Here is a 15,000-nt window from a genome sequence, read left to right on the forward strand (position 1 = left end):
TCACAACGGATGGAGGGAGTAGGAGGGAGGGAGGAAGGGAGGGAGGGAGGAAACAGAGGGCATCTTACAGGAGAGGGGGGGGGGGAGGAGCTGAGGAGATAAAAGGAGGAGGAGGAGGAGGCTACCAGAAGCTTATCTTGGGAGCTCGTTTATGATTTTATGTTCGAGCGTTTACATGCAGTTTAAACTCCTGATTATATTCGGGGGGTAAAGGCAGTTGCCCGGTTTCTGAAATGCCGTGTTAACACTTCACCTCTGGCTAAAACCAGTGTGAGTCTGGGTAGAAATCACTGGTTACGCTTTTTAGCGTGTTTATCAACGCCGTTTGGCCTCCGTTGACTTACATTACCTTGCGAGTGCGTGTGAATGGACGCCGTAGCAAGTAGTATGAAAGGGCGAAAAATCCGCATAGGGAGGTTGGTTGGTCGGGGGGGGGGATGGGTCAAACAGGACTTTCACCCAGGAGACCGGGCGTGTCCCGCCCGTCACGTTTCCTAAACCCAACCGTAGCTTTCTTCTCGCGATAACACGCCAAGTGGCGTGTATGTTTACGCCCGCTGTGTACAGCGTAGCCATACACGCAGATAGCTCATAATGCGTACAGATAACACGCCACTTGGCTTTAGGAAGTTGGCGTGTAGGTTTACGCGAAGTCATGATGTCATGTTGAGTTTTGAGAGAAACAAACTAAACACTTGTAGCAACTTCCCTCCAAAATATGACATTACATCCTTTGAAAATATTCATGTAAACACTTGTAGTTACTTATCAAATGGCAGAAGCTAGCAGATGCAGCCACTTAATCTAATTTGCATATTATCAGCCTTTTAAAAAAATCATTTTCTGAATGGAGTCTTGTATTTGAGGCAGAAAAGATGTCTCTCCTGCTGAGTTACAAGTTTCAGAGGCTAGTTTGTGTCCACTTATGTGAGAAATCACACAAAAATAAGCTCCTTATAAGTGCAGAACTTGCCTGAGAATCAACTCGTTTTTAGGTTTCGAGAGAAACAAACTAAAGACTTGTAACAAGCTAACTTCCCTCCAAAATATGACATTTTATCCTTATAAATATTCATGTAAACACTTAATAGTTAGTTGTCACAATGGCAGTAAACATGCGAGCAGATTAGCTCACTAGCAACTTAATCTAATCTGCACATTATCTGTCTTTTAAAAACCATCATTTTCTGAATGGAGTCTGGCATTGGAGGAAGAAAACATGTTTCTCCTGCTGAGCGTTTCAGTGGCAAGATTTAGTGTCCAAATGATGTTTTAAAGCGTTAAATGTTTTGGGTTAGAAATCAGAAATGTCGTCAGCCGTCTGGTAACAAAGAACACTCATTGAAATGTTACATCTTGTTTGTTTAAAATCTGTCCAAAACCCCCCAAAACAACCAGACTAGCTGTTTCTCTTTTGTCAGTCTTTACGCTAAGCTAAGCGGCTGTCGTTTCATATTTAACGATCAGACACCAGAGAGGCCTCGGTCTTCTCATCTAACTCTCTGCCAAAGTATTCTCCCAAATGTCCGTTAGGAGAGAGGAAGAAGAGGAGGAGGAGGAGAAGTTAACAGGAAGTGAAGCAGCCTCTCATCAGGAGAGCAGAGGAGGAGATGGAGGAAGTGGAGAAACAATAGCTCTCTCTCTCTCTCTGTTGGTCCATGTGAAGCCTTTATTATCGGAGAGAGAGAGACAGAGTTACGTAAGTGTCAGAGATGTTGTTCATCCTCTGCTGCTGAGCTTCCAGGAAACTTTCACCAACTCAGAGAAGGAACACACACACACACACAGTGACACGTGTAGACACACACGCACACATACAGACAGACGCACACATAGACACACACGCACAGATACAGACACACACACACACACGCACAGATACAGACACACACACACACGCACAGATACAGACACACACACACACACGCACAGATACAGACACACACACACACGCACAGATACAGACACACACACACGCACAGATACAGACACACACACACACGCACAGATACAGACACACACACGTCGATGTGTGTGGAGGAAAACGTCAGTCAGCGTGAAGAGGGAAGAGTTTCATTCTGCTGCAGAAAGATGCTCAACACCAGAGGAAAAAATAGTCTAAAAAAAAGAAGGTTTTAATGCTTAAAAAGTCACATTTTAATCCTTAAAAAGTCACGTTTTAACACTTAAAACGTCAGGTGTTTGAGTCACATTTTAACGCTTTCGAAGCCATTCTTTAATGCTTAATAAAAGAAAGTCACATTTAAAAAAAACAAAACAACGTTGTGCGATTGTCTTGTGAGAAAACACACAGAAATGCAGGTCCAAAACTAAACATTTCCTAACTCTGAATGAAGAGTCCCCTTATCGGCTCCAAACAAGCCGAGTTATGTAAATGTACCTCTGTAACAAACTCATCAGGTCAAGGCCGCGGAGGAACACGACTACAACTGAAACACAGTCAGGTTTCTACTCACTCGGGCTGTTTCGGGAACATTTTCAGCCTCAAACCACACACTAATCATATTCCCCATCTCTACATTTCATCATCATCAGACCCGACAATAACGTTAACTATTCCCTTTAACTCTTAAGACTTAACTCAGGAGCAGAAGAGACACTTTTCTGTCTCCAATGCAAGACTTCATTCAGAAAATGATCGTTTTTAAAAGACGTTTTTTAATAAATGTTGCTATATCTGCTCGCAGGCTTACTGCCATCTGACAACTAACTAGACGTGATCACATGAGTACCGTATTTTCTGGACTATAAGTCGCACTTTTTTTTCATACTTTGGCTGGTCCTGCGACTTATAGTCAGGTGCGACTTATATATCAAAATATATATAATGTAACATGTTTTAAATGTTATTTCATGCTGAAAACATTACCGTCTACAGCCGCGAGAGGCGCTCTAGGCTTGTGACGACTATATGCTGCTCCTAAAGACAACTGAGAAAGAAAAGAAGCTGCAGGAGACTGCAGGTAGTAAAACACGCAGCCGAAAACGGTCATCGAGCAGCAGAAGGAGAGTTTGGAGTGAGAGAGAAACTTGTGAGGGACTGGAGAAAAGGTTAGTCTTACTGCAATGAAGAAAACAAAGAAAGCTAGTCGCGCTGAAATCCAGATGGCCAGAGCTGGAGGAAGGAGTCCACAGATGGGTGCTTGAACAACGTGCTGCTGGGAGAGGCTCGTCAACAGAGCTGTTACGTTACGTTAACGTAGAGACACCTACCGTATTCAGCCCCTTGTTCTGGGGGCTGTTGGGTAGTTTAATAACTGTTAATGTGTTACGTTAACGTAGAGGACACCTACCGTATTCAGCCCCTTGTTCTGGGGGCTGTTGGGTAGTTTAATAACTGTTAATGTGTTACGTTAACATAGAGGACACCTACCGTATTCAGCCCCTTGTTCTGGGGGCTGTTGGGTAGTTTAATAACTGTTAATGTGTTACGTTAACGTAGAGGACACCTACCGTATTCAGCCCCTTGTTCTGGGGGCTGTTGGGTAGTTTAATAACTTGCCTTTCCAGATTAAATGTCTGTTCTTGGTCTTGGATTTTGTGAAATAAACTTCTAAATAAATGCGACTTATAGTCCAGTGAGACTTATATATGTTTTTTTCCTCTTCGTGATGCATTTTTTGACTGATGCGACTTATACTCCGGAAAATACGGTACTTATGAAGGATAAAATGTCAGCTCGCTACAAGTTTTTAGTTTGTTTCTCTCAAAAGTTAAGAACGAGTTGATTCTGAAGCGTGATTTCTGGTTCTACGGAGACTCCACGCAGCGCCGTCTCCGTAGTCCAGGACAGTCATTCCCAAACTGTGGTCCGTGGACCACTAGTGGTCCGTGAGGGTACTGCAGGTGGTCCGTGGAAAAGCTAAATAAACTATAAAATAATAGTTTTTTTAACCTTCATTTTACCAGGAAATTCCCATAAAAAATATATGTATAGGCCTATTGATATAAAATGTTATGTTATTGTGCAATTACTAAAATAGGCTAGTGGTGCTCGACCGTGACATTCAAGTCCAAACTGAAGATTAATAATCCCCTAAAATCGCCAAAGGTTTTTAAATGTTGACTACATCCAAGTGTTCTTATACTGTATATATTTAATACTCCATATGGAAATAAACCTGTTGTTCAAATGAACCTGATTATGCCTCGGGAGCTTGAGTAAATAAATAGAAGTGGCAGCCGTTGTGTGCAGTAAACCTTCTTTTAACGAGCCTGTTGTACTGATGAGATGACCAGTTATAGGTGTAGTGCTGGTAGATCTATTAATTAAGAGGTGCAGATTAATTCAGGTAGGACTGGGTGTAGACATATTTTATTATGTGTATTATGAGTTTATAATTGTGTGTTGGTGTGTGTCGATCTCTTTAAGAGAATAGCAGAACTGGCATGTGTGTGTCTGTGTGAGAGACAGACATACAGAGACAGACGGTCAGAGATACAGACAGACCAACAGAGAGAGACAGACAGTCAGAGAGGCAGACGGACAGAGAGAGAGAGAGAGAGAGAATGAGACAGACAGAGAGAGAGAGAGAGAGAGAGAGTCAGAGAGAGAGAGAAAATGAGACAGACAGTCAGAGATACAGACAGACCAACAGAGAGAGATAGACAGTAAGAGAGACAGACAGTCAGAGAGGCAGACGGACAGAGAGAGAGAGAGAGAGATGAGACAGACAGTCAGAGAGAGAGAGAGAGAGAGAGAGAGAGAGAGAGAGAGAGAGAGAGAGAGAGAGACAGACAGACAGAGAGAGAGAGAAAGACAGACAGAGATACAGACAGACCAACAGAGAGAGACAGACCGTCAGAGAGACAGACAGAGACAGACCAACAGAGAGAGAGAAACACAGACAGACAGAGAGACATAGAAAGAGACAGACAGACAGTTAAGCTACCTAACCGATGAGACTGATGTGCGTCTTTGTTTCCAGAAGTCTCCGTTTGTCCGTCCAGACTACGACGTAACCTCTGAGTTTTCAAACCTAAACGGGGACGGCAGTGTTTCCAAACGTTAAAGTTTTAGTGGCTCGGGAACGCAGCAGTAGTGAGGACGCGAGGCGTCAAACGTAGCAAAAGATATTATTCGTTTTTAAACATTAAAAAAGTTGTAGCGTAAGCGTAGCCTGAGAGACAGGAGAGGATGAGCTGTAATTTGAGACGTGGGATGAATAGCGCTAAAGTAGGACACACACACACACACACACACACACACACACCTCCTCCCATACGAGTGGGTTTCTGCAGGAATACACACACACACGCTAACACACACACTCAGAGCCCACCAGGACTGGCTTGTGGTCTCCTCTCTGGGTTTAAATTTAGGCGAGACAGCGCAGTTAAATTGGCGCACACACACACACACACACACACACACACACACACACACACACACACACACACACCTTTATATAGCAGTGGACACGCTAAAGTTAGAGAGAGTAAATAATACAATCTGCTGGTTTACACCAAGAAGAGTCCTGTTTACATCAGTCTTATAAGTAAAAACTGGTTTCAGCTTTAAATTAAACTGATAAAGACACTTAGAAAACATCAAACATCAAACATTTACACATGTTGACATGTGCTAATAAGCTAATAAGTCGCTTCATTGGGAAAATACTTTGTAGATTAATTAATAATAAAAAAGTATCTTTAGTAGCAGCTGCAGCCTCTTCCGTCTCCATTATGACGGAGCTGGAAATGTGTTCTTTAAAAACTACATTTATTTTCTGAATGAAGTCTTGAATGAAGTTTCAGCGGATGGTTTTTAAAGTCCTGTGATGCTTTTTAAAGAGTTGAATGTTAGCGGAGAACAGGCTCATGTTTGGCTTGTTCTGGCCTGAAAAGAAACATGAAGAATCAGCCTTCGTCACCATTTGATCATCATCATCAACCACCACAGACCAATGGGTCTGATTCACCTGTGATTCACCTGCACACCTCCATCACTCAGGCACTTTCTAACCAAACTACCAAAACGCTGACTCACCATGAGGAACATTTACAACATGCTTCCTGTGAACTGACCGGCTAGAAGCTGTCTGTGATCACAAGTTTTAATGCTTAAAGTCACGTTTTAACGTCACATTAAATGCTTGAAAAGTCTGACGTGATTCACCTGCACAGCTCCAGTCAGTCAGGCATCTCTCTGACTCACCATGAGGAACATTTTCAACATGCTTCCTGTAAAAGGACCGGCTAGAATACAGAGTAACTAAGGGTTGGGTTGGGTTGGGGGAGGGGAGGAGGTGACGAGCCATTTGGTCCAGCCAGAAGTGTCACAGTTCGACTCCCACCCATCCCCCCCCCCGCCCTCCATCCTCCTCCACACCTCTCCGTCTGCATCCCCCCCCGCCCAGATCAGACACACGGCGTATACATCTCCGCCCGGATGACTTGCGGCTGCTTCTCACCATCAGTATGTCTCTGTTTCTCACCATCGGTCAGAGATGATGTCCTCAACTTGTTTGTTTTGTCCGTCCAACGGTCCAAAAGTCCAGATATTAAGATTATGGTCACATGAGGCAAAGGAGAGCAACACATGGCCACAGTTAAGGATCACCTAGGTCCTGTTTCAAGGCTTAAAAAGTCAAGTCTTTAATGTTGTAAAAGTCTTGTTTAAAGTCATGTTTTATCACTTTAAGGAGTCAGGTTTTAATGCTTAAAAAGTGTTATTGTAAAGGCTTAACAAGTCTTATTTTAACACGTAAAGAAGTCATGTTTTAATGCTTAAAAAGTCCCATTTTAACACTTTACAAAAACATGTTGACACAATGAGCTGAACTCACTCTCAGCCTCGTATGAAATATGAAGATAACTGAAGCCTCCTCCTCCTCCTCCTCCTCCTCCTCCTCCTCCTCCTCCCCCTCCTCCTCCTCCTCCTCCTCCCCCCCCCCCCCCCAGTCAGCCGGCCGGGGGATGGAACATAATCTTATCTAAAAAAGGCGGGTCTATAAATAGAGGTCTGGTCGCAGAGAGACCTGAAGAAAGCTAGAGGTGCTAACATCAACCCCTCTCAGAGCTGATGTGTGTGTTTCTGAAAACCTCCTGGATGCACAAACACACCAACGTATCGCTGTGCGTTTTCTACGCGCTAATCCACCGTGCACGTGTCCACGAAGCCTCGCCGAGAGAGAAAACGTACTGACAGCTATTCTAATGATTATAGCAAAAACAAGCCCAGTTACTAGCCTGTCGGGCGGGAACATTAAAAGCCGTCTGCTTTCTTTACTTCTTTCAATATGTCATTGAACATCTTTGCTTTTTGGACCGGACACTGAGACAATTATCAATTAATGGAGAAGGTAATCAATACTAATAATTCATTAAGATTAATAAACTATTAGTTGACGTTATCTGCAGCCCTATAGTCACATTTTAAAGTCAGGTTTTAATGCTTAAAAAGTTATGTTCTCCCGCTTAAAAGGACAATTCCATCGCAAAACTAACCTAGGGGTTAATAAGAGATGTGTACCCACTCTGTCGCTCTCTGGGACGTGTTTTCATGCTAATCCAATGAGTTTTTAGCTTGAAACAAGCTAGCGCGGACCGCTGATTAGCTTACAACGCTAGTATTCGGGGCACAGGGAAAGTAAAAACAAATCACTATTTATACCACTAAAAAGGCTCAAAATATCACCAGACTTCAACGGTAGCATCATGAGGCTCCCTAAATGTTAACCGAAGCATTGAGAACTTTGTAAGTGTACAGACAGTTTATTGAAAACCTAGATTATAAAGACAGTACCGTTCTCATATACAGGCGGCCGCCGTCTTGGGAGCTAACGTCTTTCTAAACTATCTTTTTTCAATAAACTGTCTGTACACTTACAAAGTTCTCAATGCTTCGGTTAACATTTAGGGACCCTCATTACGCTACCGTTGAAGTCTGGTGATATTTTGAGCCTTTTTAGTGGTATAAATAGTGATTTGTTTTTACTTTCCCTGTGCCCCGAATACTAGCGTTGTAAGCTAATCAGCGGTCCGCGCTAGCTTGTTTCAAGCTAAAAACTCATTGGATTAGCATGAAAACATGTCCCAGAGAGCGACAGAGTGGGGACACATCTCTTATTAACCCCTAGGTTAGTTTTGTGCTGGAATTGTCCTTTAAAAGTCACATGTTAAAAGGTATGTTTTACAGCTTAAAAGTCACTTCTTAAAGTATGTTTTACAGCTTAAAAGTCACTTCTTAAAGTATGTTTTACAGCTTAAAAGTCACTTCTTAAAGTATGTTTTACAGCTTAAAAGTCACTTCTTAAAGTATGTTTTACAGCTTAAAAGTCACTTCTTAAAGTATGTTTTACAGCTTAAAAGTCACTTCTTAAAGTATGTTTTACAGCTTAAAAGTCACTTCTTAAAGTATGTTTTACAGCTTAAACGGTCACCTTTTAAAGCTTAAAAAGTCAAGCTTTAATGCTTAAAAAGTTGCATTTTTACACAGAAGAATGAATTAATGGAGTAGATAATCTACAACAAGAAGACCTGTCAGTTGTCCTTTAAGTGTTTACGTTTTGGAACACATATCAGCTCAGACTTTTTAGGAAATTGGGATTAATTGAGAAAATATTCACAGAAGGAGAAGAAATAAAGATTGGGCAAGAAAGCAAAAAGAAGATGCTGTGAACTGAACTTTTTGGGGTTTTCTTGCTCAGGAACATATCTGCAATCGAGTCACGTTTGTTTGTTTGTTTGAAAAGTGAAGTCCCACCGAGGTTTTTTAAGAGAGAGGATGGAGGATGGAGACGGCATCATGAAGAGTTGGAGACAAAACAAATGGAATCAGACAAAACAAATGAAAGAAGAGAAAAGAAAAGGAGTCGTCAGGTTTTTGTTTGGAGTCGTCTGTTAAGTGCTCGACTATTAGAGCTCGTCACGGGACTGAAACTGTGGGAATCAATAGAGAGGGGGGTGTGAGTGTGTGTGTGTGTGTGTGTGTGTGTGTGTGTGTTAAATGGAGGTTAATGTGGAGACAACAGTCCCAGAGGGAGGATGAAGAGCTTTTAATCAATCTCTGTGGACACAAACGTCCCACTGAAACTCCCCATTAACTCACTCATTCATACATACTGACACAGACACACACACACACACACACACACACACAGTGTATTAAGACGATATTAAATGATTATACGATAGGCCTGCAACTTAAGCATTGATTCATCTGCCGATTATTATCTCAACACGACTCTTATAATAAATAATGTAATATATAATAATAAATAAATATGTTCAAAAGAATCTGCGGTGATGTGAAACGATGAGGAGATGAAGTGACTCATTCTCCGGCTGTTTTTCACCTGTACACGCAGGAGAAATAACAAGCATCATCATGCCTTTACATGACTGGAACTGCAGGCTGTGTGTGTGTGTGTGTGTGTGTGTGTGTGCGCGCATGTGTTCAGTTCCCCAAAAAAAAGAAGCACTCACAATGGAGGATGCCTCATCACACACAAGACACTCTTTGTGTGTGCGCCTATGTGTGTGTGTGTGTGTGTGTGTGTGTGTGTAGCAGCATCATCGACTACATCATCGGCCGTCAGCATTTCAAAATGTCCACCACCACAGAAGAATAGGAAGAAGACACAGACACACACAGCATCCTTTCCTGTTGCCACAACACAAAGATGGAAGACTTTTTAGCACCTAAACTAATCCACCAGACACCCCATCCACTTTGATTAATACCCGCTCCCTCCCTCCCCCCCCCCCCAGCATACATCTCCATTTAAAAACCACAGACAGAGGAGTCAAAGGGCGAGTTATAATTCCCCCCCCTCAGGACAGCGTCTATCCTAAGACAGAGAGAGAAAGCGAGAGACAGAGAGACAGACAGAAAAAGACAGAGAGAGAGAGCGAGAGACAGAGAGAGAGAGCGAGAGACAGAGAGAGAGAGCGAGAGACAGAGAGAGAGACAGAGAGAGAGAGACAGAGAGAGAGAGAGAGAGAGACAGAGAGAGAGAGAGAGAGAACAGAGAGACAGACAGACAGAGAGAGAGACAGAGAGAGAGAGACAGACAGACAGAGAGAGACAGAGAGACAGAGAGAGACAGAGAGAGACAGAGAGAGAGACAGAGAGACAGAGAGAGACAGAGAGAGACAGAGAGACAGAGACAGACAGACAGAGAGAGAGACAGAGAGAGAGAGATGTGCGCCTGTCGCCGAGGGCCCAGCTCGGCCTCAGTGTTGAATTTCGTAAAGGAATGCTAACTGCTCATTCAGCTCTCTCCTCCTCCTCCTCCTCCTCCTCCTCCTCCTCCTCCCTCCTCTTCCTCCCTCCTCTTCCTCCCTCCTCTTCCTCGGTCAGGAAGCAGCGGAGGAGAGGACCAAAGCAACGCAGCAAGAAGATATCTTTAACCATCTCACCGAAAAATAGAACTTCCACTTCATCTACAAAATGAGACTCAACAGGTTGCAGAAGTTGCATCATTTAGCCACAAACTGAAAAGGAAACTTCAGGCCGCCATAAAGTCACCACCACGCACTGAAGACACCACTTACGTTACTATAAACTCTCTATTGAAAAACTCCATAAAAGTACAACAAATGCAGTACAATGCACACGTACAACGTAGACCCACATATAAAGACTTTAAGGCATTTAAAAATGTGTTTTTAATTCACCATGAAGAGGAGAAGCCAGAGTGAAGTTTGTCCAGCGGTGTAGTCTACGTGATACGCAGGTATATATACGCAGTATACCCACTAAGAAAGCTCCAGGATTTCCATATACCCACTTAAAAATGCCCAATGACACGTAACGACATACTTTCCATTATATTTTTGACATATTTTGAACTGTCATCCGTGTTTTTTTATCTTTTCATAGACTAAATAAAGGGATTTCCACCGTAAATTGGTGCATAAAGTGTATCAGAATACAGGAAATGAAGTCTTTGACGCTCAAAATAACCCTGGGGGAGGACAGCCAGACCCCTTTAGGGGGGGGTTGTAATTATAGGAAAAGTATGATAACGTCACAGTCAACTAGGGCTGCTAATGTGTGGATTACTTACTGGATTAATGGATTAGTTGTTTGTAGGGATGCACTGTTTAAGATTCTGCCGAATACTGAGTCCTCATCCCGTCCTCAGTCCATGAACACAGTCAACACATTAATGAAGTAAACAGTGACTGTCCTTCCTTTGCCGTACCTGAAGTTGCTGCATTCTGGCTGCTGTCTGTAGATTCCTTCATGCTCAGCTCGTATTCTTCCAGATGTTTCATACCAGATGTTGTAACAGCGGTGATGTTGTGTATTGTTTAGGGTCCTCGCCACCACCAGACTAATCAGCATTGCAGATTGAACATGTAGCTGGACTTGAATGGCCTTCTTTTGACTGAAAGTACTGCCAAACAACACTTTTTCTGCTCACCAGTTCCATTTCCACTTCCTCTCAGCCTGCTGCATTGAAGCTCCACCTACGTAAACACCTTCCTGTAATCAACGGCGCCGTCATCACGTCGACCAGCGTAGCGCGCGGCGTGACAGCGTAGGGTTCAGCAGGAACCAGAACCCCGTCAAAAAGCCCGATATTCAGCCCAATCAGAAGCCTGGATTCGGTGCATCCCTGATTGTTTGGTTTATACAAAGTCAGAAAATGGTGAAAAGCGTGGGTCAGTATTTCCCAAAAAGTCCCAAGAGGACGTCCTCAAATGTCACACAAGTTTACCTGTTTTTACATAAAAGAACTGACTCAAACAGATTATATAAATAGTTGCAGATTAACTTAATAGTTGACATCTAATCGATTCATCTGCTACAAACATGCTGCTTAAGAGCATCTATAGAAGTTAAAAAATAGGCTAAAAGAACATGATAAATAAATGAACAACTAAACACGTTACACACTGGGGCTTTAATTAAAGAAACTGCTAAAGACGCTCTGGAAGTCGCTGTAGAAAGCCTATCTGACTTCTGGAGTGATACAAAGCTTGATAAAAAAGGTACTAACGTACTTTATGTACCCGCCACAAAACTCTGTATTTTTCCGTAGGGTTAATGGTGAAATACTGGAGCCATAAAGTGAAAGATAAAGCCGATAAAAAAGTCACTTTTGCACACGGCAGACGCACCGTAGGAGTATTTACCGGCCCCATGCAAATATATTATGCAGTTATTGCCGTCAGTGAAGTCACAATAAACCCACAACACATAGTATTTTAAGAAAAGTGCAGTAAAGTTGTAATGAATTCACTACAGGGCGCCACAAACACATCACATCTCCTGCACCGATAACGTAAATATGACAAAGAATCATGATTTAGCAGAATGAATACACTTTAACCTCCTACAGGAGTGCCATGGGAGCAACATAAGACACCATTAAGTGTGGTCAAGTCACTATGATGTTCCTAAAACTCCCTAAAAGTCCCCGTTTTAATACAATACAGAATATAAGGAGTAGCAAACCGCTTTAAAAGCATGCTAAATGTGCCATAAAGTCACATTTTACTGCCATACATACAACACATAAGCATACTGTAGGGTTCAAAGTTGATTTAAACTATTTTGATCACAACAAACGCACCAAAAATCCCTGTTTTGGTTTAAAAACTGCCATGAATTCTGACAAATGTGCCATAAACTCACATTTAAATGTCATAAATACAGTTTAAATTCCTATAGGAGTGCTATAGGAGCAACACAGAGTGTTAATAACTGTGATAAAGTCACAACGATGCACTAAAAGTGCCCCTTCTAATATTATAGGAGTGCTAAATGTGCCATAAACTCACATTTAAACGTCGTTTAAAAGTTGAAATATATAAAAAGGAAAAGGTGAGTGGATGTCCTTTGTAGAAACTGGGGTTAAAGTTCCTCAACAGGAAGGGAAAGGGAGAGAGAGACATGGGGCTAACGCAGAGAGAGAGAGAGAGAGAGAGAGAGAGAGAGAGAGAGAGAGAGAGAGAGAGAGAGAGAGAGAGAGAGAGAGAGAGAGAGAGAGAGAGAGAGAGAAATCCCTTAGCAACCATTATTATCTAACCAGTTCAACCCTGAGACAGAGAGGAGAAACAACTCATCTCTTCTCCGAACCCAAATCCGTCAATCATTGACCCGGATAACTGATAACAAAGTCTCTGACACACTAAAACTACCAACTACAGTTTTATATCATAACAGCGCGAGCAGCATCCTTCGAAACGACGAGGCCAACGGCTACAACGGCTAAAACGTAGCCGTTGTAGCCGTTTAAAAAGAAAAAGTTAACAAAGTCGACAGTTTGACGTCGAAAACAGAGAGAAACGTCAAGAACAGAGCACGGGTTGATGTTTAAAATGGAAGTTAGAGAGGTGGATGATGTCGAAAGAGAGAAAAGAGAGGCTATAAGGAGGAGGGGAGGGGGGGGGGGAGGAGGAGAAAGATGCAACAGGCGTCACGTCGATGCTGCTGCTGCTGTTGCTGCGGGCTGCGCGTACGTAACCGGAGACGGTTGGGAAAAAAGTCTCCGAAAAGCGAAGAAAAGTTGCAACAACAACGATATTTGACATACATCGAGCAACCGGGCGATGTTGAACGAGCTAGTTGCCGTGTTGGTGCAGTTTATAAATGAACAAGGGGTTGTTTATGGCTAAATACGTCTGGGCAAGGTCACAGCAGCGGCGTCAAGCTAGCAGCGGTTAGCTAGAATGCGACCGGAAACGGTGCGATTCGCCTTTCGAAGTAAAACGAATTTGGGGGATTAAACTTGTAATTGTTTTGGTCTGTTGTATATTGTCATTAATAAATACATATCAGTGAGATAAATAAGTACATACAAAAGTAAGCAAACTCCTTTTTCAAGCATGACTTTGTCCCAAGTTAACAGATGGAAATAAGCATTTGTTAATGTGCAGCTTTGCCCTGTCATCTCACAAGTATATATATAGCCTAAATACACTTCCATGTTTAATCTCAATCATATTCACTCATTCAGTAGATGCAACACTAATGTAAACACACATTCACACGCAAAAGAGAGGCGCCCTTTCAGAGAACCTTCCCTCAACAAATAAAAAGTTAAAGAAAAAATGTTTTAAACCCGCTGTTCATCAACAGGTGGTTTTATTTTGAAAGCACACACCGGAAGCGCCCCTGCTAGTTGCTGCCAACTTGTCTGTGGTGTCTGGTAGCTTTACACATGGCCACTAGCAGCGAGGCTCCGACCAAAGTGCACCCGAGATATGGATGCTCGACTCCGGCGGTGGAGCAGACTTTGAACCCCCCCCTCTCTCTCTCTCTCTCTCATGACACCCTCCCCCGCGGGGGCAAAAAACACCACATATCAACCCCTAAACGTGCACGCGGATAAAGTTGTACCAAAAAAGTCCCCAAAAACTAGTTGTTTGCGATAATTAGCTGAATGAGGAAGAGACCTGGGGTTAAATTCCACCGCTTGGATGCGCATCAAACTAGGAAGCAACACGGAGAGGAGAGAAAAACTATAGTATCCCTCCCTTACCGTGTCCACATCTCAGCCTAAACTTTACTTAAACAGCCGCAAAGAGTCCAAACTTTCCCCCAACGTGTCAAACATCGACCAAACCGAGCAAACAGAGGCACAAAAGCACCAAAATATAACGATGGAGAGGGTGTAAAAAAAAAAAAAAAGAAGCAGACTTACGCTTGACTTTGTTGGGGTTGGGCTGCTTGCGCCGAGACATCGTGGCGAGGATGATGATGGTGGTGGTAGTGGGGGGAGATGATGATGATGATGAACGGCTGTGATGGTGGATGATAAAGGGGGATGAAGAGAGAAAAAAAAAAGAAGGGAGAAAGAGAGAGAGAGGCTGCAAACTTGCTCCGGAGAGGAGAGGAATCAAAATGGCGTTTCCGAAGGGATGTGCAACTTGGACAAACTTTACTCCGGCTTCTCCTCCTCCTCCCTCCTCCCCTCCCCTCCCTCCTTCCTCCCCTCCCTCATCCACCGCCTCCTCCTCCTCTTCTTCCTCTCTTCCTCTCTCCTCTCCCGGAGGAAAAAAAAAAAAAAGACTCGAGGA

At 43.0% G+C, this 15,000-nt stretch overlaps 1 protein-coding gene across 3 annotated transcripts in view; it reads right to left on the minus strand.

The window, feature by feature from the left end:
* Positions 1-14,881, minus strand: part of LOC144537221 (ras-responsive element-binding protein 1-like) — an 81,388-nt gene extending 66,507 nt beyond the window's left edge. For all 3 annotated transcript variants that reach the window (XM_078280754.1, XM_078280751.1, XM_078280752.1), the window contains exon 1: positions 14,625-14,881. In XM_078280754.1, the coding sequence (XP_078136880.1) occupies positions 14,625-14,664 (40 nt within the window). In that variant the 5' untranslated portion in view covers positions 14,665-14,881. The remainder of the gene's footprint in view (positions 1-14,624) is intronic.
* Between the last annotated feature and the right edge of the window lie 119 nt (positions 14,882-15,000).

This window comes from Sander vitreus, chromosome 22 (assembly GCF_031162955.1).
Source record: "Sander vitreus isolate 19-12246 chromosome 22, sanVit1, whole genome shotgun sequence".
Lineage (NCBI taxonomy): Eukaryota > Metazoa > Chordata > Actinopteri > Perciformes > Percidae > Sander > Sander vitreus.